This window comes from Panthera leo, chromosome E3 (assembly GCF_018350215.1).
Source record: "Panthera leo isolate Ple1 chromosome E3, P.leo_Ple1_pat1.1, whole genome shotgun sequence".
Lineage (NCBI taxonomy): Eukaryota > Metazoa > Chordata > Mammalia > Carnivora > Felidae > Panthera > Panthera leo.
In genome coordinates this window covers 39,443,329-39,468,058 of record NC_056694.1, presented here as the reverse complement: position 1 = coordinate 39,468,058, position 24,730 = coordinate 39,443,329, and the positions used below count along the sequence as shown (strand labels likewise).

General features: G+C 66.5%; 2 protein-coding genes across 16 annotated transcripts in view; one reads left to right on the top strand and one right to left on the bottom strand.

Moving 5' to 3' along the window:
• The window catches only part of TSC2 (TSC complex subunit 2), a 36,150-nt gene extending 26,802 nt beyond the window's left edge, over nt 1-9,348 (top strand). For 5 of the 15 annotated variants that reach the window (XM_042922819.1, XM_042922818.1, XM_042922826.1 and 2 more), the window contains 14 exons: nt 346-540; nt 1,746-1,949; nt 2,561-2,629; nt 3,936-4,066; nt 4,476-4,975; nt 5,217-5,292; nt 5,526-5,612; nt 6,336-6,522; nt 6,803-6,942; nt 7,972-8,050; nt 8,120-8,211; nt 8,301-8,408; nt 8,511-8,671; nt 9,244-9,348. In XM_042922819.1, coding sequence (XP_042778753.1) covers nt 346-540; nt 1,746-1,949; nt 2,561-2,629; nt 3,936-4,066; nt 4,476-4,975; nt 5,217-5,292; nt 5,526-5,612; nt 6,336-6,522; nt 6,803-6,942; nt 7,972-8,050; nt 8,120-8,211; nt 8,301-8,408; nt 8,511-8,671; nt 9,244-9,292 — 2,078 coding nt within the window. In that variant the 3' untranslated portion in view covers nt 9,293-9,348. Of the gene's footprint in view, nt 1-345; nt 541-1,745; nt 1,950-2,560; nt 2,630-3,935; nt 4,067-4,475; nt 4,976-5,216; nt 5,293-5,525; nt 5,613-6,335; nt 6,523-6,802; nt 6,943-7,971; nt 8,051-8,119; nt 8,212-8,300; nt 8,409-8,510; nt 8,740-9,243 lie in introns of those variants that run through there. The other 10 variants (XM_042922828.1, XM_042922827.1, XM_042922823.1 and 7 more) reach the window with 4 other exon arrangements.
• The window catches only part of PKD1 (polycystin 1, transient receptor potential channel interacting), a 44,086-nt gene continuing 28,127 nt past the window's right edge, over nt 8,772-24,730 (bottom strand). The window contains 29 exon segments of the mRNA XM_042922817.1: nt 8,772-10,290; nt 10,386-10,691; nt 10,773-10,907; nt 11,000-11,290; nt 11,452-11,626; nt 11,898-12,023; nt 12,178-12,325; nt 12,531-12,643; nt 13,277-13,416; nt 13,785-13,979; nt 14,055-14,257; nt 14,333-14,451; nt 17,010-17,103; nt 17,210-17,382; nt 17,571-17,620; nt 17,730-17,846; nt 18,619-18,745; nt 18,846-19,056; nt 19,145-19,288; nt 19,368-19,538; nt 20,566-20,761; nt 20,871-21,123; nt 21,371-21,527; nt 21,847-22,467; nt 22,587-22,731; nt 23,424-23,576; nt 23,902-24,085; nt 24,158-24,371; nt 24,447-24,726. Of these exon segments, the coding sequence (XP_042778751.1) occupies nt 9,838-10,290; nt 10,386-10,691; nt 10,773-10,907; nt 11,000-11,290; nt 11,452-11,626; nt 11,898-12,023; nt 12,178-12,325; nt 12,531-12,643; nt 13,277-13,416; nt 13,785-13,979; nt 14,055-14,257; nt 14,333-14,451; nt 17,010-17,103; nt 17,210-17,382; nt 17,571-17,620; nt 17,730-17,846; nt 18,619-18,745; nt 18,846-19,056; nt 19,145-19,288; nt 19,368-19,538; nt 20,566-20,761; nt 20,871-21,123; nt 21,371-21,527; nt 21,847-22,467; nt 22,587-22,731; nt 23,424-23,576; nt 23,902-24,085; nt 24,158-24,371; nt 24,447-24,726 (5,694 nt within the window). The 3' untranslated portion in view covers nt 8,772-9,837.

The following is a 24,730-nucleotide window of genomic DNA, read 5'->3' as shown; positions in this document are numbered from 1 at the left end:
TGGCCCGCAGGCCCTTGTTGCCGAGGGTCCGTTTGTCACGGCTTGTGTTTCCTGTGAACCCTCGGCAGTCCTTGTCCTCGGCTCAGCTCACCCCTGTAGCTTTCTTTTGCTACAGCCAGAACGAGCCACGGTCCGACGGTGGGGGCAGGTGGGGCAGGTGCTGGGGCCCCTTCCTACTGCCCTGGGCCCACTGAGGCCGACACCCAGAGAGGGCTGAGCTGCCTCTGGTTGCTGGCCTGGGGCTCCGTGGCCAGCAGGGCCCTGGGTGGAACAGCCAGTTCTGAGCCGGCGGCTCTGCGTCGGGCAGGTGGGGGTCACCAGCCCTCCTGTCCTCCCCTTCCTCAGGGGGCCACGGCCTTCGTGTTGGTGCCTTGGACGCTCCAGCCACCCACTGCCCAGGCGCACAGACCACACCGGCCAGCACGTCCGAGAGGGCCTCGGCTGCCGCCCAGCTCCCGGCGCAGGAGAAGACGAGCCTGGCGGCCTACGTACCCCTGCTGACCCAGGGCTGGGCGGAGATCTTGGTCCGGAGGCCCACGGGTACTGACGGGTCTGCCCTTGGCATGCCTGGGCCTCGGTCAGCACACACAGTGGCCGCGGGACCATTAGCCACGAGGGTCTTAGGTACACAGGAGGGGCAGGCAGGCTGGGCCGAGGGAGCTTCTGCTCCGTGACGCCCACACGGTGAGCGGTGAGGGGGATCCACAGGGCTGAGCGGGGAGGGCCTGTGCTAGTCCGCTCAGGCCTCCCTGACAGAGTGCCCCGGAGCGGGCAGCTTCAGCAACAGAAAGGTATTTCCTCCTGCTCCCGGGGGCTGTAAGTCCCAGGTGAGGCTGCCAACCGGGCTGGGTCCTCTTGAGGCCTCTTTTCCCGGGGTGCACACGTGTGTGTCTTCCCTCGTGTTCTTGCGTGGTCGTCCCTCTGTGCGGGTGTGTGTCCCCTGGTAAGGACTCTGGATTAGGGACCACCCGGGAGATTCGGTTTTCCCTTACCGCGGTGCTTTCCGAGGTGCTGGAGGTGAGGACTTCCACACAGGAATTTTGCAGCACACGATTCAGCCTGTAATGGGTATTTGAGGTTAAAGGAATCCAAGGCCCGGGGCCTGGGGTCCGCTTGGGGCGCAGCGTGGCGAGTGGTGACTGGGGAGGATAAGGCGCCCGGTCCTGGGGAGCCTCCTGGGCGGTAAGGCTGTGGGCCCTGGGTCCTCTTGGGGAGCCGGCACGGGGGAGGCCAGAGACTGGATGAGAAGGGCCAGGAAGGGCTGGAGGAGGTGGGTCAGGGTTGAGGGAGACGCTCTCAATGTGAGCACGCTCGGTGTGGAGGGCCGCGTCAAAGCGTTGGCCCGTGGGCCTTGTGGGGAGAGGGAGCCCAGAAAGCCCCCGGCTCTGCCCCCTCCAAGCTTTTCGGTGATGTCTGTTCTTTGCGGTGCCTCTGCCGGGCCTGACGTGGGTGTGAGAGCTGACCTGGGGTGGAGAGTCGTATGAGCTGAGGCCCTCCTGTGCGTCCGTGAGGCGGGCGACCACTGGACGGGAGCTACTCCTGAGCTGGGGGTCTGGCGGTGTGGGGGCGGAGCGTCGGGGCCAGCCAGGGGCCTGCCTCTGTTAGAGCTTTCTCCCCCTTCCCCATCGCTCCCTGGTTGAGCACAGGGAGCTCTGCTCACCCCCGGGCACGTGCCCTTGGGGGTGGGGATGGCCGGTGGCGGTGGCGGGCCCGCGGCCTGAGGGGTGCTGCCTGCCCCTCCGCAGGGAACACCAGCTGGCTGATGAGTCTGGAGAACCCCCTCAGCCCCTTCTCCTCGGACATCAACAACATGCCCCTGCAGGAGCTGTCCAACGCCCTCATGGCCGCCGAGCGCTTCAAGGAGCGTCGTGACACGGCCCTGTACAAGTCACTTTCGGTGCCGGCGGCCGGCTCCGCCAAGCCCCCTCCGCCCCCACGTTCTAACACAGGTGGGTACCCGTCCCGCCCGACCTGGCCGTGCTGTCTGGAGGCAGTGTCGCTCCCCTGCGCCGCAGGTCGCGCCCACAGTGGGGGTCCCGGAGCTCTCCTCGCCGCCGCCACAGCCTGACGTGGGAGCAGGGCCCATTCCCACTAAAGGGACCCTCTTCCCAAGGCGCGCGGTAGCTGTGTGGGGGCGGGCACGGCAGAGCCCCCGCAAAGCCTTTGCCCTGCGCTCTCCTCGGAGCGCCCGTGGCCGGGGCTGTAGGTGGTAACCGCGCTTCTGCTCGGGTGTGGGTGTGGATGCGCCGAGCACACAGTCTGCACCTGCCTGCGCTCGTGCCCGTGCCCAGCCTGCTGCTGCGGAGCTTCCGGGCCACCGTCTGGCCTTCCCTGTGGCCGCAGATGGCGCTTAGCGGCCCGGGACCTGTGTTGGCGAGGAGGAGGGCCGCGCTCCCCTTCCAGACGCCGGCTCCGGCAGCTTGGGGAGCCGGGCGCCGCTGGCCCCTCCGCTCTCTCTCTCCAGGCCCGGGCTCTGTGCGGGACTAGTGGTGCCTTTCCTCTGCTCGACTGTGCATAGTCTCCCCTTCTGCTGACTGGCCGCTCGCGGTTTCCCTTGCAGTGGCCTCTTTCTCCTCCCTGTACCAGACCAGTTGCCAAGGAGAGCTGCACAGGAGCATTTCCTGGGCAGGTACTCGTGTGTCTCTTTAAGGGAAGCGGTGTTTGCTCCAGAGCGCCGCTCTGCCTCGTAGATGCTGTTCTCATCGCCCCTCATCCGCTCATCCCTCCGTGGTCCTGCCAGAGCCGCTCCGTGCCCTCTGGGAGAAGGGCCCCGACTCGCATGAGGACGTCTGTGCAGAATGCCTGTGCTTTGCTGGCGGACCCCCTCTGCTGCATGCCCTTCGTGGCTGAGCTCTGTCCCCACGTCGGGCAGGCCCTTACAGCCACACCTTCAGGCCTCAGGAGGTGACCTTGGGCAGCTAAGCCACAGATGCTGGCAGGGGGCAGTTCTTTGGGGCGAGCCTGGCCCCGGGGCTCAGCCCAGCTGACTTTTCCTGGGCTTCTGGTGGTCCGATTGGCTTTGCGAACCCACAAATTGGGCTGTGTCTGCCTCTCGTCGTGGGCTGGCCAGAGGCCCTACAGACCAGCCTTTGGCCCGTTGTTCCCAGGCCCTGGCAGGGGCGGGCTCTGACTTGCATGGCCCTTGGGCACACCTGGGTGCCCACATGTGGACAGGAGCCAGTTAGGAAAGGGCAGCGTGCAGACGGGCTCCGGCAGGCGGCTGACAGGCCGTGCGCGTGTGGGGCTGCGTGTGTGGCGGCCGCGGGCTGCGCTAACCCCCGGTCGCTTCCCCCTCCCCCGCCCCTGCCCTCACATCGGCACAGGAAATGCTGCTTCAGGGCATCGTACCCTCCTGAGCATTCCTCAGCTCGGGGTTGGCTTAGGCTCCGATAGTGCGCCTCAGCTTTCCAGAACGGGCTTCCGAGTCTGTGTGCGCGCACGGGTGTTTCTCCATCAGGCTTCTCCTCAGGTCCCATCACAGAGGGACTCTGGCCTCTTGTCCCGGTTCCTGGGGGCCGGTGTGGGCGCGCCACTCCTTCTGAGCTGGGACCCCGTCTTAGGCGGGGGCTCCTCCCTCATGGGCTCTTGGGCTTGGGTCCCGCCCCCGGCCGTTTCCCTTGCTGGAGCAGCAGCGGCGGGCGCTGTGGATCCTGGGCTGGGGATTCCAGGAGCCGGATGCCCCCCACGTCCCTACGTCCGGGAGCCTGTGTTGGAGACTCCCCGTGTCAGGGGTCACATCCAGGCCCCCGAGGGCGCCCTTCTCCAGCTGACTTGATGGGGTGTGGGCAGCTTAGAGCCACAGGCAAGGAAGGCCTTAGGTGAGGCTCTGTTGGGGGGCCGCTGTGCTCTCTTGCCGGGGAGAGGCTGGTACCTCGGGCCACGTGAGCTCCTGGGGGCCGGGCCAGCACCTAGTAGCCTCATCTGTGTCCTCCCAGACTCCGCGGTGGTTCTGGAGGAGGGAAGTCCCAGCGAGACTGATTTGCCAGGCGAGCCCACCGAGCTGGAGGACTTTGAGGCCACCCTGGGCCCAGAGAGGCGCTGTCGGCGCCCTGAAGCCTACAGTAGAGTGAGTACTAGGCGGGGGAGGGCGCTGTGGGAAGAGGGGCGGGGCCTCCGCTCCAGGCTTTGTGGCTCCGGCTGGCTTGCTGTGAACTCACACGAGGTTTTTCTTCCTCTTTTGTTATCTAAGAACTGGCTAGCTGTCCTTCCAAGTCCCTTCTGCGTGGATGGCCCGGGGCTTCCCGGTGGTCCCCGCAGGGCTAGTGGCTCATTGTCGGCATCCTGTGGCCCTGCTGCTCAGCACGGGCAGGAGTCATCCTAGGGGAGGGGGCGGGGCCGTGGCCATCCGCTTGCTGCCGAGTGGCTCCTGTGGCCCTGGCTGGGGGGCAGGTGGGGCTTCATCGCCCCCGAGTAGGCCCCTGGGAGGGTTCACTGGTGTCTTCCAACGAAGGCTCCCTGGACTCCTTCCTTTCCAGTCGTCTTCCAGCTCCAGCCAAGAGGAGAAGTCTTTCGCCGCAGAGGAGGTGGCTGCCGGAGGGCTCCCCATCGGGCGGGCTGTGTCTGCCGAGGGAGCCCGGCCCTCTGCGGGGCTCTCCTTCCAGCCCGCCCAGCCCCTCAGCAAGTCTAGCTCCTCGCCAGAGCTGCAGACCCTGCAGGATACACTCGGGGACCCTGGGGACAAGGCCGACGTTGGGCGGCTGAGCCCCGAGGCCAAGGCCCGCTCACAGTCCGGGACTCTGGATGGGGCAGGTGCCACCTGGTCGACCCCAGGTGAAGCGAGTCAGGGCCGGGGCCCTGCGAGGCCCGAGGGTCCCTCGCCTTCTGGCTGTCCCCGTTCCCCCGGTGGCCTGCGTCCCAGAGGCTACACCATTTCGGATTCAGCCCCGTCACGCAGAGGCAAGAGGGTAGAGCGGGACGCCTTCAAGAGCAGAGCTGGGGCCTCCAATACTGAGAAGGTGCCGGGCATCAACCCCAGGTGAGCCTTGCCCTTTCGGGCTGGAGCTGCCGGACGGTCCCCATGGGGACCCGGTGCCTGAGTGGCCCCCGGCCAAACAGACTGGGCTACAGGTCGTGTGGTCTGTGCCCCGTGGCCGGCGGGAGCCAGACAAGAGGGCAGTTCCTTCGGCGACGGGGCGGAGGTGCGCTTCTTTGTGCCTGGGGCGGCGGTGCCAGCAGTGACCAGGCCCGGCCCGGCCCTCCCGTCTCTGCCCCTGCAGCTTCGTGTTCCTGCAGCTCTACCACTCTCCTTTCTTTGGCGACGAGTCCAACAAGCCGATCCTTCTGCCTAACGAGGTATGTGTGCTTTCTCTCCGGTGCGGGGTCCCCCCTGGGCCTGGGTGGGGGACACCGTTGGGTGCCCACAGCCCAGGCTTGCAGAGACAAAGCCTCAGCTCCCTGTGGCAGCCTATAGTGACCCCTTCCCCAACCTGCCCCTGGGCGAGGAGAGCCCTCCCGGCACAGGCACCTGACGGGCTGGTGGTGGCACGACCTCCGCCCAAGGCTCAGGCGGGGCTCTGTGGCTACAGTCCTTCGAGCGGTCGGTGCAGCTCCTCGACCAGATCCCGTCCTACGACACACACAAGATCGCTGTCCTGTACGTGGGAGAAGGCCAGGTAAGGGTGCTGGGGGCCCGAGCCCAGCCGGATGGGCCTCCCTGGCTGGGGCTGGGTTCAGGGCCCGGCCCCTCGTCCACCACCGAGCTCAGTCACTGCGTGAGCTGCCAGAGCATCAAGTGCTCGTGGGGCCCTGTGCAGGCCGCTGTTCGAGTGCCCGGGATGCGGCGGGAGTGACAGCGGAGCGTGTGAGCACACGGTGCCCAGAGGGATGTTGGGGGCTGCAGAGATGGTGGTGGGTGCATGGATGCCACAGGTGTGGGCGGGGCACTGCTCACATCAGCGACCCGGGCACGGGGTGGCTGGTGCAGTGCCCACGGCGCGCACAGGGGGCCGGAGGCAGGATGGGGAAGTAGAGGGGAGGCGTGGACGGCCTCAGGGCTGCGTGTTGTTCCCAGGGAGGTGGGAGGGCCATGAATGGTTCTGAGCCGAGGGTTGGAGGTAACTCGGCCCCAGCCTCCGGAGCATCGTTCTGGCTGCTGCACGAAGAGCCGGTGGAAGCGGGGCGCCCCTCGTCCCCATGAGATGAGCAGGCCTGCGGGGCGGGGCTGGGATGCCACGGAATGCCAGCCTCTGGGTGTGTTTTCGGTCCGCCTGAGCAAATTGGCTGGTGGACCCGTGCTCTGGGCGAGAGACGGGGTCCAGATGGCGCCCCCGGGTGCGCGCCGGGGCCCCGAGGAGCCGGGCAGGGGCGGGTGCCGTCGAGCTCCTCTCTCCCCACAGAGCAGCAGCGAGCTCGCCATCCTGTCCAACGAGCACGGCTCGTACCGGTACACAGAGTTCCTGACGGGCCTGGGCAAGCTCATCGAGCTTAAGGACTGCCAGCCGGATAAGGTGTACCTGGGCGGTCTGGACGTGTGCGGGGAGGACGGCCAGTTCACTTACTGCTGGCACGATGACATCATGCAGGGTATGCGCCTTCCGCCGGCCCGCACTCGCGGCTGAGGGTGGCCGAGGGTGGCCGAGGGCCTGACTTCCCCCGATGGGGATGGGGGGTAGCAGTGGGGCTGGCGCCTCTGCGTCCGGAAGCTATGCCCTCGGGGTGAGGAGGCAAGGCTGCTGGCCAGGCACCGGAGGGGGCGGGTCCCGCAGGCCCGAGAGCCTCGGGAGGAACCAAGAGGCGCCCCGAGCTGGTGCTCTGCCTGGGGCCATGCCAGGCCCCGCTCAACTTGGCCCCATGCGCCTTGCAGCTGTCTTCCATATCGCCACCCTGATGCCCACCAAGGACGTGGACAAGCACCGCTGTGACAAGAAGCGCCATCTGGGCAACGACTTTGTGTCCATTGTCTATAATGACTCCGGCGAGGACTTCAAACTGGGCACCATTAAAGTGAGTGGGGGCCCTGGAGGCGGGCGCAGGTGGGCACCCCTGGCTCGAGTCTACACCTCTGGGCAAGTGCTCTCTCTGGTCTGTGACGAGTGCAGACAGCAGGCACTGTCGGGGTCAGTACGGCAATAAAAGGACCTCCAGTGCCTCCTGCCGCCAGTTGGAGTAGGCACGTCCCCCCCCCCCCCCCCACCAAGCCAGTGTCCCCTGTAATGACAACGGGGACAGCGGCCCTCATGGGAGCCAATGAGCCTAGTGGGGGGCCGGGCACAGAGCAGGGATTTGTGTCCCTGCGTCTCGGAGTTCCCCTCTCTGACACCTCCCTCGTGTCATCACACAGCACTGGGGTGTGCCCCGTGGCCTCCTCGCCTTCCCTAGATGACGATGCTAGGGCCCAAGGCCCCGGTGAGGAGGCTGTGGGGGTGGGGGGGGGAGGCGGGCTCCACCCAGGAGACTTGGGGTGTGAGGCATGTGGAATGCAGGGTCGGGGGGCAGGTCCGAAGCTCACAAGTGTTCAGATTCTAAACCCAACAGCAAGCCTCAGAGGGGGTCGCTGAACGCGAACACGCGGCTGCTGGTGAGAGTCCAGTCGCGGGCCAGGGTGCCCGAGGGGTGGCACGGAGCTGGGGTGGGTGTGTGTGGTGCACGCCCAGAGACGCACAGGGAAGCGGTCCGCCTGTGTAGGCATTGGGGCTGCTCTCGGGACGACAGGGAGGCAGCTGGCAGCCAGGTGGCAGCAGGAGTCACGGGTAGCACAGGCAGGCGAGGTGGGGGTCATGCGCCTGTTTAGGGTCGTGACTGGACCTGAACTCGGGGGGATTCAGTTGGTGGGGTCTGGATGTGCAGTCGGGCTTTAGGAGGGAGGGCGGCCCGGGGGAGGAGATGAGGGACAGCCCTGCCCCCGGGCTCGGTCGGAAGTGTGTCTACGGGGCTAGTGACCGAAAGGGCAGGTTTGTGGAGTCAGCACGCGCCTCTCGGAGCCGAGCGAGAAAGGGGCAAGGCCCGGGGTGACCTCTGCCCTTGTCTGCGCAGGGCCAGTTCAACTTCGTCCACGTGATCATCACCCCCCTGGACTACGAGTGCAACCTGGTGTCCCTACAGTGCAGGAAGGGTGAGCCCTGGGGCCGGGCGGGGAGGCCCTCGCGGCCCTGAGCCCCTCGCGAGCTCTGTGTCTCCTCAGACATGGAGGGCCTCGTGGACACCAGCGTGGCCAAGATCGTGTCTGATCGCAACCTGCCCTTCGTGGCCCGTCAGATGGCTCTGCACGCCAACGTGAGCAGAGGGGTCGGCCCGGGGCAGGGTGGGACGGGCCCAGGGGTGCCGGCCACAGGGGCCTCAGCGCTCCCCGTCTCCCACCCCAGATGGCCTCCCAGGTGCACCACAGCCGCTCTAACCCCACGGATATCTACCCGTCCAAGTGGATCGCCAGGCTCCGTCACATCAAGCGGCTGCGCCACCGGGTAGGGCAGGTGGGCCTCAGATGCCTTGCGGGGAGGGGGGCGTGCACTGGCATCCATCTCACGGAGGGCAAGTGCCCCCCCTTCTTCCTGAAGGCTCCCCGTCCCCTCCAGATCCGCGAGGAAGCCCACTACTCCAACCCCAGCCTGCCACTGACGCAGACGCACCCTCCGGGCCACGCCAAGGCCCCGGCCCCGGCCGAGCCCATGCCCACGTACGAGACGGGCCAGCGGAAGCGCCTCATCTCCTCTGTGGATGACTTCACCGAGTTCGTGTGAGCCGGGTCCCGTGCCCCGCCGTTATTTGCGCAATGAAATAAAGCAGTGGTGCAGCCCCGGCCTCCCCCCACCGTGTCACTCAGAGCCAGACGCGGATGCAGTCAGCCAGCTGGTTTATTTGACTTTGTCGGGTGGGGATGGGATCAAGGCTGTAGCTATGGCCACACCCACGGAGGTGGTACAGGGCCTGTCGGGCTGCGGCCGGGGGGGCCACCCTGCCACCACCCACGTGTTCTCCAGTACACAGACCCTCACCTGCCCCGGCCCCGGGAGCCAGCCCCGGGGCAGGGCTCCTTCCACCCTGGAGTTCTGGTGCCGCCCGCGTCCTACTCCTCCCCGAGACCTGACACCCGCAGGTCTGGGCACTGCCCTCTTGCTGTCACAGCCCAGGCAGAGAGCAAGGCCACGGGGGTGGGGAAGGGGGTGGCGACAGGAAGTGCCGCCGAGGCGATGGCTGGGCCCTTCCAACAAGCCTCCCATCCCGGCCCCAGGCCCAACTTGGATCCAACTCTGGTTAGGTGTCTGGGGAGGGAGGCCAGCTCTGCAGCCCCAGCACCCCTCCCCACAGGAGACGGGGGGCATGGAGCCACTGCAGCCACCAGGTCCCTCGGCCCTAATGAAAAAGAGAGCGACGTACAAAAATACATTTTTAACCCCGTATAAATTACTGACAGAGACACTGCGGCTGAAGGTGCGTGCACTCAGCAGGGGCAAGGAAGAGGTAATAACTTAGGGGGAGACGACGGGAGGTGCAGGTTCCCCTCCCCGAAGCCTGGATCCTTAGCAAAGGGGAGATGTCTGCCCAGGAGGTGGGGCCGGGCACAGCCCGCTGTACCTGAGGACTCCGGTAATAAATTAGCATCTCAGAGGCTGGGCACTCAGCCCAATACTGCTGTGTCCTCCCACGGGGAGCCGGGGAGGGGACCCTGGGTCCTGGCTGCCCACATGGCGTCTTTAAAGTGCTGAGACCCACAGAGAGAGAGAGAGAGAGAGAGAGACGACTGCTCCCTGGGGGCCTTCGTGCAGCTCTTCTGCCTGGCCCGAGACCGTAAGGGTGGCAGAAATTAATACTGAGCGGTGTCTGCTCTGGCTCCCTCTGCAGAGCAGACTGAAGCCAGAGGCCCATCCCAGGGACGGGGTGTGAGCCCAGGACCCCCGGGGACTAAGTGCTGCCGGGGTGGACCTTGTTCTTAGCCCGCAGGGAAACCCTGCAGGGGCCCGGGGCCAGACCCACGCCACGACTGGCCCGGGCAAGACGGCCAGGCAGGGCTGGCCGCAGGTCTGAGGAGGGGCTGGGGGCACCCGTGCTCCTGCGGCCTTGCAGGCTCTGAAGCCTCTGCTCCAGCCGGTAGACATCCTCCGTGGCCTGGTTGAGTCGGTCGAACTGGGTCAGAAGGGCCTCGAACACGGCTTGGAGGCGAGAGGGCTCGGGCTCCCCACGCGGCCCCAGCCGGCTCAGGCCCCCGCTGGGTGTGTCCAGCTGGCTGGAGGCCGTGGAGGGCCGGGAGGCGTCTGAGTCCCCACTGGGGGGGGGTGCGTCCGGCGACGACTTGGAGCCCCTGGAGGAGCGCGAGGGCAGCGGTTCCATCCCTTCAAACCGGACTTTGTGACGGAACTGGGGGCGGCACAGGGGCTCCGTCAGTCCGGCTGCACCCCGGGCTCCCCTGGGCCCAGGGTGCGTCCCTCTCCCCCCCACTGGGCCGTACCCACCTCCTTAACCTTACTGAAGCCCATCCAGAGGCGCAGCCTGCGCAAGAACAGCTCCACCATTTCGTAGTCCTGCGGCTCCCAGGCCGGCCGGTAGAGCTCCCCACGCAGCGCGTGGTACCGCCACCGCAGGAGGACCGCCCCCAGCCTCAGGGCCCCCCACAGCCGCAGCGCCCAGAGCCCAGTGCACAGCAGCGGGGAGAGGCGCCAGGACTCCGCAGGGCACGGGGCAGGACCCCCAGACCCGGGGCACGGCCCCAAGATGGCCCTCAGGGCGCTCCGAAACGAGTCCACGCAGGAAGCGACCAGCTGCCAGGGGAGGGGGGCACGCGTGAGGGGCGCGTCCCGGGCTGAGCCCCCCCCTCCCCTGACGGCCTCGCCGCCACCTACCAGAACGGCCAGCTGGGCATACGCCACGGCGAGCACCACCAGGCCCAAGGCCGCACCCACGAGCTCCGGCAGGGCCCTGTACAGCGTCTTGCCGAAAACCGACCACTGGCGCACGAAGCGCAGCTGCTGGGCGGCCTGGGGGCGAGCGGTGTCAGTTGACCGAACCGCCGCCAGTTCGACCCGACCCGGCCCGGGCCCCAGCGGACCCCCGCCGGCCCAGCCCTCACCTTGACCAGCAGGAGAAAGAGCAGCGAGGCGGCCAGGCCGCGAGCCACGGAGCTCAGCTGCGCCACCTGCTCGAAGCTGGTGAAGCGGCGCGGGCGGCGGCGCACGAAGCGGGTCCACTGGCGGTCGGCGACACCCAGCTGGGCCAGGCGCACGAGCGCCGCGGCCGCGGTCAGGGCCACCAGCAGCCACCGCGCCCAGGCTCCGGACTGTGCGGCGCGCGTCCGCCCTTCCCGGCGCCACACACGCGCCTCGGCCACCGAAAAGTACAGCGCGAACAGCAGCAGGCTCACCTGCGGGGGCGGGGCGAAGTGAGGGGGAGGGGGCGGGGCGAAGTGAGGGGGAGGGGGCGGGGCGAAGTGAGGGGGAGGGGGCGGGGCGAAGTGAGGGGAGGGGGCGGGGCGAAGTGAGGGTGGAGGGGCGGGGCGGCGGGGCGGGCGCGGCCGGCACCCACCGAGGTGAGCAGTGGCAGCGAGAGGCCGGAACTCAGGCGTCGCAGCGCGAACGGGCGCACGCTGACTGCGGTCACGGCGTGCCCGGCCACCGGGAACTCGAGGCGCAGCGTGACGGCGGCATGTAGCCCCACGGCCGGGCTGTAGCGCGTGAGCTCCACGAACACCGCGCGGCTCCTACACGGCGAGAGGGCCGGGCGGGGTAAAATGACTGGGTGTCTTCCCAGAGAAAGGGGTTTGGGCGGCGGGTGACGCGGGGCCCGGGGAGGAGGTGGAGGCCGAGCGGTCAGTGAGGTGCGTGGGGAAAGATGGGGACACGGAAAAGCGGCGGGGTGGGGGAGTGGACCGCGGAGGGGCAGGGCTCCGGAGGAGGGCCGCGTGGGGACCCCCGTGTGCCCGCCGGAAGCGCCGCAGTGTGGAAAGGCGGGGACAGGTGGAGCGCGAGCACCTGTTGTCGATCCAGTTGTGCAGCTGCAGGAAGCCCAGCTGCGCGCGGCTCTCTTCCAGGCTCAGCCCCAGCTCCTGAACGTAGCCCCCGCTGTCGTACACGGCGCAGTAGCCCCAGGACCAGACCCTGCCGGCGAGGGGACGGCGTTAGAGCAAGGTCCCAGCCCTGGAAGAACCTGGGAGGCAAGGCTGGCTGGGGCTAGGGGGCGCCCGTGGACAACAACCCCCCCTCCCTGCGTCCCGGATCCTCCCGGATCCCGGGGCCCTCCCTCTGTGCTCACCCCAGCAGGTCTGGCGCAGAGTAGGCCCACGTCTCGGAGCCGTTGTGGGCAGCACTGCCCCAGCCGATGCCATAGTCGCCTGTGCTGAAGGAGCCTGCGGCTGCCGCGCACATGGGCACGCCCGGGCGAGCAGGGTCTGGGCAGAGTGCTGAAAGCAGAGGGGGAGTTCTTTGCCAGCTGGGCTCTACGTGACCCCACCAGGCCCTCCCTGCAACCCAGAAGGCAGAAGTCACAGTGTCACAGATGGAGAAAGTAAGGGACGCACAGCTAGACAGCTAGAACCAGAACGCAGCCAGGGGTGTCTCTTTGGGAGAGAGCAAGGACGCAGTGCCAGGCCTCCCTCCACGGCTCACCTTCCTGCAGCCGCACCTGCCGCAGTCGCGGGGGCCCCAACTCTGGGCTGGACTGGTTCCCATGGATGTAGGGGAGCAGGACGTGGGACATCCACGGCCAAAACTCCTCAGACCTGCTCACACAGACAGAGTCCCGTGTTCTACCCGGCAGCGCCCTGCACCCCTGGGGGCGGGGGTGGTCAGAGGCCCACAGAGCACTGCTCCTGCCGCCCCAGCCCAGCCAACAGCAGGCTGCCAGTGCCACGGGACGGGACGAGGTCAAGACCCAGAAGCCTCAAGCTCAGCAGACTGACATTTGGAGCAGGAAGTGTTATGGGGCGATTCTGGGTACTCTAAGATTATTTACTTATTTGTTTTGAGAGAGACACAGACAGCATGAGCGGGGTAGGGGTAGAGAATGAGGGAGACAGAATCCCAAGTAGGGTCCCCAATGTCAGGACGCAGTCTGATGCGGGGCTTTCACCCCCGACACCATGGGATCGTGACCTGCACCGAAACCAAGACTCTGACGCTCAACTGACCGGGCACCCCCAAGGCGCCCCGGGACGTTTTGAACAGTGCCTCCGGTCCCGTGTTGCCAACACCACCTACTCCGGTCCTGACACCCCACGACAATCCAAGACGCTGCCCCACGTCCCCTGGGGACTGGGTTGCACCAAGGACAAGATCGAGATGGGATCTGGCGGGCATCAATGCCTCCCCGGCCTGGCAGGTGGACACGCGCATGTGCACGGGGGTGCCTGTACCGGGTGATGGCCAGGAAGGCCTGGCTGCCGAGCTCCTGTTTGATGGCACTCTGCAGGCGGTAGGCATGGCTGTGGCAGGAAGCGTCCCCATGGTTGGCCAGCAGCGTCACCAGCAGGAAGAGCATGTATACCAGGAAGCTCTGGGGGCAGGGACGGCCCCGGGGTCAGCCAATCCCAGTGTGGCCCACCGTCACGGCACTGGCCAGCAAACCGCCCGTGGCCAAGGTGCCTGCTGCCAGCGGGGCGGCACAGACACCCGCCAGCATCCTGCCAGAGGGGTGGACAGGTGGTCCCTCCAAAGGCAGAGAAGATGGCCCCTAGGGCCTGCGAGGCTGCTCATCGAGCCGGGCACGGGAAGAGGCACAGCAGGGCACAGGCACCGGGAGCTGGGGGTGAGGGGGGCGGGGGCGGGGGCGAGAGGGCCACAGGGCGCACGCGCGGGGTCTCCGAGGGAGCACCCGCAAGAAGGTGCGGTTTCAGCCAGACGCGAGACAGGAGAGCGGCTCACCCTCAGCATCCCGTGCAGCTTCTTGACCTTTCGGGCCTCTTCCTTCGCCAGGAAGAGCGCAAAGCCGTGTGGGGGCCGCACACGGGGCACACGCTCGCTCACAGGGGTCACAGCCGGGCTCTCCACCAGGGTGTCATCCTCGTCGGGGTGTAGCCGCTTGGCCACCAGGGAGAAGTACAGGGCCTCCAGCAGGACCTGGGCCAAGGGAGGCGTCAGAGGGGCCCACAGGCGCCAGGGGCTGGCAGCCCGGCCCCCCAACGTCCCACTCACCTTGAGCGGCTCCCAGCCGAAGAAGGAGGCCAAGAAGCTGGAGCTGCTCGAGAGGAGCCACATCACACCCACACCAGGGGAGAAGCCGGCACCCACCCAGCCGGAGACCCCCACAGCCACAGCCACCAAGAGCAGGCTGAGTCCGTGGGCCAGGGGAGCACACCAGGCTGGCAGCAGCCGCCTCCGCAGACCGTCCACCAGTCCTGGGGAGGAAGACAGGTGACGGGCAGCCCACGGGGAGGGGCCCGGAGGGGCGTCCTGGGGACACGAGAGCACACCTGTCCTGGCGGGCTTTGCTGACTGGAGCCGCTCCCAGGTCAGACCCGGGCTGGGCAGCCCCCTGTCCCCCAGCCTCTGCAGCATCAGCGTCTCCGTCCTCTCCGCAGGAGCGCTGGACCTGAGGCACAGAAAGGGGGGGAGGGGGGAGGCGTAGCCCGCGCTCAGCTGTGGGCCCACAGCACGACGTCCCTGAGCCCCCCTACCCCTGCACCCCGCCCCCCGTGTCAGCCGAGAGAAGACACTGCCCCAAACCCGGGTAGATACAGCGCTGGGGCTCAGACCACCACCGGTGACTCTGGGAAGGGCCCCCGATGCCTGCCCTGCCCCTCAGGCCGAAAACCCACGTCAGCCTCCGCTGCCGTCTCCCCCTCGCTCGCTGCTCCTCCACCCACGGACAGAGTCCTCTCCCATCGTGACCCCAGCAGCGGTGGCTCGCAGCACGGCTGAAGCGGCCCCAAGGCTCCGGGTTCGCGTCGCGACCTTCCGGGACGCACTCCGCACACCTCGCGTCTTCGCCCCCAACCTCCCCACGCAGACCCACGTTTCACAAAGGGACCGCGCGCTGACGCAGCTCTGTGACCCAAGATGCAACTCTTGAACAAGGAAACCCCTTTGTCTCAAAACTCCGACAGTATCTAGGGTTCCCGGGGCCGAGAGAAGTGTGTGCGGCCCACGGCGCCACACTCACCTGGCCGGCTGCACAGCTGCCCCACCAAGGAACGGGGGCTCCGGGGGCGGGGGGATGTGAGACAAGGGTGTGACAGGCACTTCCTGAGGGCCAAGCGCGTGCCTGGCAGGGGGGCCTGCACAGCTGTGCCCTGACTACACAGAACAGGCCCCCCTCCCCCGCTCCCAGCAGGTGCCTGCCATGAGCTGCACCGAACGCGCCTGGGTTTGTGAGCCTTCGAGAGTAAGAAGTATCGTTTATGCGGGTGGGAAGTCAGGACAGCAAGCAAACCTTTTCTTGAGATGGACTAGAGAACAGGTGCTCCGTATCCTCATTAGGCAGGAGCAGCGGCATTCCTGTTCTTTCTAGGGCTTTCTCCGGACGCCCACGTTCATGTTTTACATGTGGATGTGGCGTCAGGGCAGGTGGCATAGCGGATATGGCCTAAAATACACGCGGCTTCACCAAACACCAAGCCGCAGGAGACCAAAACCTGCCTGTCACGGGCCAGCACCCCGGGTCCCCGGCCGAGGCCGGCACCGTTCCGGCCCCGAGTGAAAGGAGCCAAGGCCACGCACGCTGCTGGGGGGGAGCGTGCAGGCAAGACGCCCGGAGGCAGGGAGGACAGAGAGGAGGTCCCCATCACTACGCCCTCCTGCATTTGCAGGCAGGAAGGCCCCAGCCGGGGAGCAGCCGCGCCAAGAACGGCAGGAAGGAGACTGGGGCTCTTGTCTTGGGGAGGATGCCTCTAGGCAGAAGGGGGGCAGAAGACAGCAGAGATGAAGGCAGAAAAGGAGGGAAGCGGTCGACGGAGGCGGCAGGGCCAGCCCACGCAGCTGCTGGAGCGTGGTAAGGCGAGCCGCCTCCAAGGGACACTTCCCCCCTCCCGCCACTTCCGCGGGCAAGGACACAGTGGTGACTGACAGGGCTGGGTCGTAAAGGACTCTGTGGTTCCTGCTTTGCTTGGGCCACTCGCTCTGAGGTGTCGGCCGTCATGCCGTGAGGGCGCTCAAGCCAGCCAGGGTGAGGGTCAGATGGGGACAACCACCAACCTGCCTGCCGTCTGGCTCCCTTGAAGCACAGAGTTTTGGGGTGACCGGTCACACGGCGACAGAGGGCCGGTGCCCTAGGAGAGCAGCGGCAGGGCCTGCCTCGGGGAGCAGGACTCCGCCGAGGGGGACGTTTGGACGGAGGCGCAAGAGCAAACAGGAGGGTCAGACTCGGGACCGGAAGGGCAGCGGCAGGTGTGCGTGAGGAAGGACGCCAAGAGAGGAGTCGGAAGTCAATGAAAACTTGTGGTGGCCGAGCGTGCACCGGGCCGGTTCTGAGACCGGGACCGGGGGGGCGGGGCGCAGCGTCTCTGGAGGGGGGCCTGGGCCCTGCGGGGCGGGCAGCTCCGCGCAGGCCAGTGAACGTCCGCGGGGCCCGTTCGCGCAGTCAGCCCAAGGCCTGAACCTGGACTTGAGGAAGGGCTCTGGGCCGGAGCTAACTGGGGCTGCTGTCCCAGGATCTCCCCATAGTAGAGACCTTCTGAATCAATTTCCAATTTCTTCGTAACATGCGATCGTGCCACGGTTATCTGTGTTTGCAAAACGACTCGAGAGGCCCCCCCCCCCGCCCCGTTCCCTATGCTCAGGACGGTTCATATGTGTCATCTTTGGTGCTTGAAAACGACAAGAGTTAAAAAGAGCAGAAATGTGATTATTGGAGAAAAAAAAGGAAATAAGAGATGGTTTTATACGAATCGTCCATCTCAGACGTTGAGAGATTCTTAAAAACATAAAATTGAAACAATCTCAAAAGAAAACAACCGGGATGTTTGGAAAACCTGGTCCTGAGCACCCCATCACCCCACGCCTCCGCCACCTGTGGGGAACGCTTGCCACCCTGTGAGGTCCTTTCAATAGGTAAGGGGCCCAGCCCCGCACAGGGCCAGTCCCAGGTGGGGAGCGGGGCTTCTTGGCCTGGGCTCCCCGCCGCCCCCCAACCCCCGGGAGCCAGGGACTTACAGGCCAGCGAGCAGATCCGTTTCTACTTGTGCGTCCCGGGCAGGGGCCAGGCTGCCGGCCCCTTCAGCCACGATCCGCCGGATGAGGTCCTCGTCTAGAGGGAAAACACGTCAGCGGGGGCATGGTTTCTCCCACCCCCAGGTTCTTCAGGACCTTCCCGGGGATCGCGTGGGGATACCACCCTCCCCACCCCTGCTCACCCGAAGCTGAGAAGGACTTGGCAGGTGAGGAGGGGCTGACCAGGGAGAGCCCGTCCTCCTCCGGGCCCAGGCGGCCCCGTGCCAGCCGCTGCAGGGTGCTGCCCACGATAGATGGGTCACTCAGCAGGTCCGGCCAATTCAGCGTGCCTTCACTGGACGGCCAGCACACCAGGCTGTAGGTGACACAGGTGAAACAAGGTGGGCCCAGGGGGACACCCGTACAACACGGCCCTAGAGCGTGTGTGACGACAATACACGGGGCCAGGGGACAAAACCCACGCAGCGCACACACTCATAATGCACCACGCACGAGGTGTGGCAGACCCACACCAAGGCTCACGCTCTCTCCAGGGACTCCTACCTTTTGCAATCATCTAAAAATAAGTCACTTTTCATTTGTCCGGCAAAGGCCTGTTGAGAAGCACAGAGAACACCTCAGGTTCTGAGCTGCCCAGAGGCAGCGGGACCCACCCAGCCCGGCAGGGCCCTGGGGGGGGGGGGAGGGGGGGGTTACACTCACCTCAGCGCGGAGCCCCGGGAAGGCCAGGAAGGAGCTGTCCAGCACAGACGAGTCCAGGTAGCTGTCGATGTCCAGGACCGGCTGCCCCGCGGGGGTGGGGCTCGGGCCCCCAGCCACCTAGGGGAGAGGCAGGCATTCAGCAGAGGTGTGCCACCTCCGGAGCAGGCAGAGCCTAGACTGGGGCTGTGCTAGAGAATGTTCTAGAATCGGGCACACGTTCTGTATCTGCACTGTCCATCACGGTAGCCACAGGCCGCTCAGGGCACTGGAATGCAGCCGGCAGAGCTGAGGACTCCAGTTTTATTTGTCGTCGACTCGAACCAGCCGTGGTGGCGGCGGATTACCCCACGGGACCCCTGGCGCACACGCCCCCAGGGTATGGCGGTGGGTCCCTCCTGAGGGAAGTGCTCTGTCCTTCCCTCATCTCGTGCAGTCCCCATCAGATCGGGCGGGAAGCGCCTGCGCCTTGTCTCTCCGAGCCTGTGAGGCACTGGCCCTTCGGCAGGTGCGTGAGAGCCACCAGGGAGGCCATTTGGGCTCTTCCGTGTCAGAGGGTTTAAATCGCCACTTTGGCCTCTTGCTAGAGATCTGCTCTGCTCAGGTTTGCGACATCCTCCCGAGTCTTTCCGGGACCCTGCCCGTCTCCCCTCAGTCACCTGACAGGCTAGTCCACAGCAGTCACGGGACCCCCCCCCCCCCCCCCAATCTGCCCTGTGATTTCCGTGGCATCAGAAGTGGGGCCCCGTTGGTTCATTCGTGATCTGGACAATCTGCATCTCTCTGTCTCCCTGGGTCAGTCGTCTCGACCTTCTGCCCTTCCCTCCGGCCACCCTTGGCGGCAGCGAGACCCACGCTCTGTCCTGTGGAAGCTCCCCGGGCCCCAGCCCACCTTGCTCCGGGACATCCGGAAGAGAAACAGAATGACCAGGTAGACGGGATAGACCACCACACTGGACACCAGGCCGACGGCAACTGTGTCGGCACTCAGCGGGATCAGACCGGACACGGGCCCCGCGCTGTGTGGCAGGAGAGGAGAGAGACCCGGGCTGGGAGAGGCTGCGGGGGGTAGGAGGGGTCGGGCAGGAGGAGATCGTCGGGCCCCCCACGGGCACCCACCTGTAGGCGGCGTCTCCCACGACCCCGTACCACACAGCATTGGCACCCAGGAAGAGGCAGACGAGGAGGACGCAACAGGTGGCCCGCTGGACGCGGGTGAAGCGGCTCCGGGGTGGCCGGTCCCAGAGGGAGAGCCAGAGATGCTTGTCAAAAAAGCCACGCTGCAGCTCGGCCACCAGGAGGCGCCGGAACCGCCGCACAGCCGCGTCGCCTGCAGAAAGGGCACAGCTGGCTTCAGGAGGCCAGCGGCACAGGCCACCCCTCGGCCAGCCCGGGCAGGGACGGGCCCAGGCCCTTACTTGCTGCCAGCACCTCCTTCTCCACGAGGCCGCCATTGGCCTCAGTCTCCACCGACAGCCAGTCGTTGACCAGGAAGAAGGTGCTGCAGGCGGTCTGCAGGTCCCGGACGATGATGTGCTGCAGGAACCAGGCGGGGCTGAGCCCTGCAGGGGTGGGGCGGTGAGTCAGGCTGAAGGGAGCTGGTGGGGTGCCGGAGGGGCAGCCGCGGGCGCCCCCACAGACCTTTGTTGTCGTGCCACACGCGGATCTTCCGCACGCTGCCCAGGCTGTGCGGCGTGGCGATCTGGAACACGTCCAGGCTGTTGCGGCGGAAGGCCCTGTCCCCATCCAGGTGCCGGTGGCCGCTGCGGCCCTCAGCCCCATACAGCATGATGCCCACGTGTGCCGTGGTTCCTGGAGGATGGACAGAGAGGCAGCGGGGCTGGGTACGTGACCCCGGGCGGACCTTCCTTCGCTCAGCGGACAGGCCGCTCTGACAGGTGCCCTCTCACCCCCCTCAACGTGCCAGACACGCAGCCGCCAACGACACGGTGCAGCAGGCGGGGCGCCAGATTAACCGAGCGACTACGTGAGACACAGTCGGCCCTACCTCCCTGTGATACCACATACACGTGACGTTTTACAAAAACGGGGACTGGCCAGTGAGAGTAAGAGCACAGCGAGGAGGAGAAAAGTGGTAACGTGGGAGAGACGTTCAGAACAACGGTCACCAGGCAGGTCGACACTGGCCGAGGCCACACCAAACTCACCAATGTAGGCAGACAGGGACCACGAGAGAAAGAACAAAGATGTCACAGAGCAACCCACTGAGCGGTCAGAGGAGTGTCACGGAGCAGGAGGGCCAACGAGGACAAGTGTGGGGGGGCAGGGGCAGGAGGACCAATGAGGACACGCCGGGGGGCAGGGTCACCGAGGAGGGCCAACCAGAACACGCGGCGGGGGGGGGGGGGGGGGGGGCGGGGGGACAAGAGCGGGAGGGCCAACGAAGACACGCTGAGGGGGGAGCGCAGGAAGTGGCCGAGGCATGGAGAACACGCTCGTGCGTGGCACCTCCTACAGCCACACGGCCAGCACTGCCCACGCTGCTCAGCAAGTTTTCCACAAAGAAATCGAACGCTTTTGCCCCCAGCACGTCTAACGTTCAAGTCACACGGTCCTCGCTCGGTCAGTCCGTCTTCCCAGTAACGGCTCACCACCACCCCCACTGTCGTCCACTCGCGCACACAGGCAGGCCCCGCACTCCGATGCCCCGTGTGCCCGGAGAGCACCGTGAGGCCTGATGAGCTCCCGCCCCACGCGGCACCGGGTGAACAGAGCCCTCGTCCCGTCATCTACTAAGATAGTCACTACCAGAGAAGACAGCCAGAGAGCACACGCAAGGGCAGCCGGGAGGCCTGGACCAGACAGCCCCCCGCCTCACCTGAGCCCCGGCCCCAGCCAGTCTTAACCAGGATCTCGTACTTGAAGCGGCCCCCCTTCCCGCAGAAAGGGATCACGCGGACACGGCTGACGTCCAGCTGGTCCAGCTTACGCAGGATCACGGCCATGACCACATAGGTCACCAGGCACACGGAACAGGTCAGCAGGACGACGTAGTTCACGCCTGAGGCCGGTTCCTGGGGAGACAGAGCCATCAGGTACAGGAGGCACGGCCCTCGCCTCACTTTCTCAGGACGAGAGAAAGGCTGGGAACTCCGAGGCCCCCAGAAACATGGTGCAACTCACTGGAAAGATGAACCGCACGTGGCTGGGAGGCACGAAGAGGCTGGCCCCGAAGGCAGTGAGGTGGCGGGTGAGGCAGACGGCCTGGCTGGGTGACGTCTCTTCCAAAGGGACAAGGCCCTCTGTCCTCCACATCATGTCCTTCTCGCTGAAGTACTGGCACAGGGATGTGTACAGGCCCACGGTCACTTCCAGTGCCGACCAACGGAAGTGGCTGGTCAAGTTCAGGTAATAAGTCCCGCCTGGGTCTCTGCTCCTAGAAGTTGAGCAAGTGTCACAGCCAGACCCTGCCCAGCCCGAGTCACGGCAGGTCCTGCTCCCAGACCCCTCAGCTGCAGCCACGCCCACCACGGGTGGCCAGGCCTGCCGCTTCCGGTCCTCCTGCCGCCAGACCTACTCCCACAGGAGACCCAGTGACCCTGCTGGCGTCCAGCCAGCCGTCAGAGATTAGCTCCCACTGTGGGTCCACCGTGGCCTGCTCCCAGGGCGGGGCGTGGGCTCACCCTGGGGCGATGAAGAAGGTGTAGGGCCTGTGGTCCCCGCCCGCCAGCGCCTCCGGGGTGATCCTCCTGCTGGCTGAGCAGTTGTGCTCATTGGGCTGCGGCACCGAGTGCAGGTACACAGCCAGGTAGGGCTCGGGCTCCCGGGACAGGTAGTGTTCTAGGGGCACAAGGACAGCATTGGACGGCTGCCCCGCGCAGCTCGCACACCCTGGGGGACGCTCCCGGAGCCCTGTGGCGCCCTCCCTGCAGCCTGGGGCTGGGGGGCTGGAGAGCTCTCTGTTGCTGGCAGCACTCACTGTTGCCTTGTTCCCCGCTGCCCTGGGGCCAGGCCCCGGCCAGCCTATGAAGCAGGAGGCAGACTTTCCTAAAGGCCACGAGTTGGGGGGGGGGGGGGGGGGGGGGGGGGGCGGGGCACGAAAGACACCTGCTCACCAAGGGTCCCCCACATAGGTTGGGCCGAGGCCCGCAACACCCACCGCTAAGCACCGAGTAGGTGAGCTGTAGGTGCAACCCGGCGTCAGGGTTGCTGTCCTCGGGGACGACCACAACGCCGACCGAGGCCTGCGGCTGGACGACGGCAGAGCCGGCAGGGGTGCGGCAGCCCCGTGCAGCGCGGTCTGAGTTGTTGGGTACTTTCACGGTGATGGCGCGCTCCGAGGCCAGCCGGCCAATGGGGATCTGGGCCCCGGCCTGCGTCTGGAAGGCCATGGACGCCACCTTGGTGGAGACCGTATAGTTGCTGATGTAGCCGAAGGGGAAAGGGTTGGAGTCGACGAGGATGATGAGCTGTACCACATCACTGAGGTTGGACAGGGCCCCGCTGAAGGCCTCGGGGATGGAGAAGTGGCAGCCGGGAACCGAGGCATCGCCCTGGCAGAGCAGGCTCAGCGGGTCTGAGCGCTTGCCCTGCGCCACGATCTCCTCGCCGGCCAGCGTCAGGGGCTCCTCGTTGAGCACGCGGGAGCGCATGAGGATACACATGAGGGCCGACGACAGGCGGTAGGCCCTGGATGCCACCATCAGCGACGGCGGCTCTGCGCCCAGCTCTGAGGGCTGCGGGCCCTGCACGTCCGCGCTGGCCAAGTGGATGAGGTCACCTGTGGGAGGAGAGGTGGGAGGAGAGGTGGCGCGGAGGGCTCAGAGGGGGAGCCAGCCGGGGGGGGGGGGGGGGGGGGGGGGTGGTGGGGAGCACGCGCCTGCCTGGGCCCGGCCGCACCTGTGATGTTGAGAATGCTGTCAGCAATGGCCGTGGGCGTGCCGGTGCCCTCGGCGGTCTCGGCCTGCAGGATGTGCATCATGCCCTCGAGCTTGTGCAGCGTCTTCTTCAGACACGAGCGGCACACGAGCTCCCTGCTGGAGACCTGCAGGGAGGCCAGACGCCGTAGGCAGCCCTCCTCCGGCCTGGCTGAGCAGGGCCGGCACCCCCCGTGACCCCTCAACCCACTTCAGTTCCGTCACACCGGCCACGTGGCCCAGGCCTTTCCCCAACACCCTTCACGCCGCAGCTAGAAAAACCACCCCAAGCGTGGGTTCCGGCCATGTGCCTCCCTGCCGAGAGCTCTTCTGTGGTTTCTCCCCACCCGCGGGCGAGGAAGGTCCAAGGTAACGCGGTCCTGCCGCTCGCCCTAATCCATGTGCCTGGCCATGAGAGCCACGTGTCACAGGTCACCTCTCCCGCCTGGGAAGGTTCTCTGCTTCCTTCTCTGCTGAAAGCTGTGCAGCAATTTCCCACCACGCAGAGGCACAGCGTGCCCCCCGCCCCCATCAAGACTGTGCTCAGCTCAGCCGAGCCCGGTTCTCGAGTCCTGGGCGACAGTGGTGGCTAAGTGCTTGGGGCTGCAGAAGCCGGATCAGGTGTGACCATGGGCTGAGTGGGAGGGCACGGGAACAGCCTCTTCACGTGTGCTCTCCTTAGAGCCAAGCCGCTCCTTACCCCTAGGCCACCCTGCACAGTCGCACCTGCAGCTCACATGCTAAATGGCCAAGGACAGGCACACGGCCAGGGAGACTTGGCCAGGATAGGGGCTGCCACGGGGCCCGAGGCCCACCCTACCGTGCACTGGGCCAGCGCCGCGGCAATCTGCCGGATGTCATCCACGGTGTCGACCCGCAGGGAGACCAGAATCTCTGTGACGTTTTTGCGTATCTGGGCTTGCAGCTGCCGCCTGGGGTCCGACTCTGCTGACGAGGCCAGCGCCTGCTCGTGCTGAGGGCAGTGAGCACAGGGGAGCCCTCAGGGCAACGGGCAGCTTCACTGGCAGCGACACAAGTTGTCTCAGCCACTAGAAAACTCGGGCAGCGGCTCAAACCCTGTTTCTTCAGGGACAAAAGGGGGCTTAGGGGGCTTTCCCAGGACTTCTCATGGGGGTGTGGAGGGCTGGCATCAGGGGAAGGGTCCACAGGCTGGGACTGTGGAGAAGAGGAGTTATTTCAAGGAGACGAGTCAGGGGGCCAACTGCTTGCGAGGCAGCGAAGACTGGCCCGGGCCCACCCTCCCCACCGAGGGCAGATGAGAGGAGGGAACTCCTCACCCCTGCGCTGGCCTCGTTGAGCACAGTGATGAGGGCCAGAGAGTACTCGATGACGTGCTGGGGGTCAGCCTGTCTCAGTAGTCTGGGAAGCATGCTCTCCGTGAGGCTGTGCAGCCAAGTCGTGAGGTCCAGGGGGCCACCTGGCAGGTCACTAGGGAGTTCGGGCAGGGTGATGGCCAGAGACCTGCGTGCAGAAGCTCACGGTGAACAAGTGGCAGTCCCCGCTCCCGCCTGCCCAGATCCCGCCCAGGCTCACCTATTGAGAGCAACCACAGCGGCGCCTAGCTGGTCCTGCACGACCACGGCCAAGTCCACCTGGAAGTGTGGTGCAAAACCAGGCGGCAGCACGGCTCCGTAGGCAGAGAGGCTGCCCCTGTAGACGCAGAACTCTTCGCAGTGGCCCTGGCGACAGCGCCGCAGCAACAGGGCGAACACGAGTGGGGCGCCTGCGTCTTCCGCATCCTGCCAGCCTGCGGGCCCCTCAGTGTCAGCGGCGCCCCGGACTCCCTGCGCCGCGCCCCCCTGTCACCTGCAGCTGTACTCACCTGTGCACTCGAAATGCACCTTGGTGGTGAGGGCGTGCACGGCGTCCAGCGGGAAGAGGCGGCAAGAGCCTCCGCGCGGGGGCCGGTTGGCGGAGAGGCGGATGGAGGCGCAGCCCTCTTCCTCGCCCGAGCGGCCCAGCACCGTGAGCGTGAACGTGTAACCCTCGCCGTCCCGCAGCACGCCGCGCCGTACCACCAGCCGCATGCCTGAGCTGCCTGTTGACGTGGTCGTCTCGTCCAGCACCAGCGTCTCGTTGCTGAAAGTACGCGCCGCCCAGCGCTGC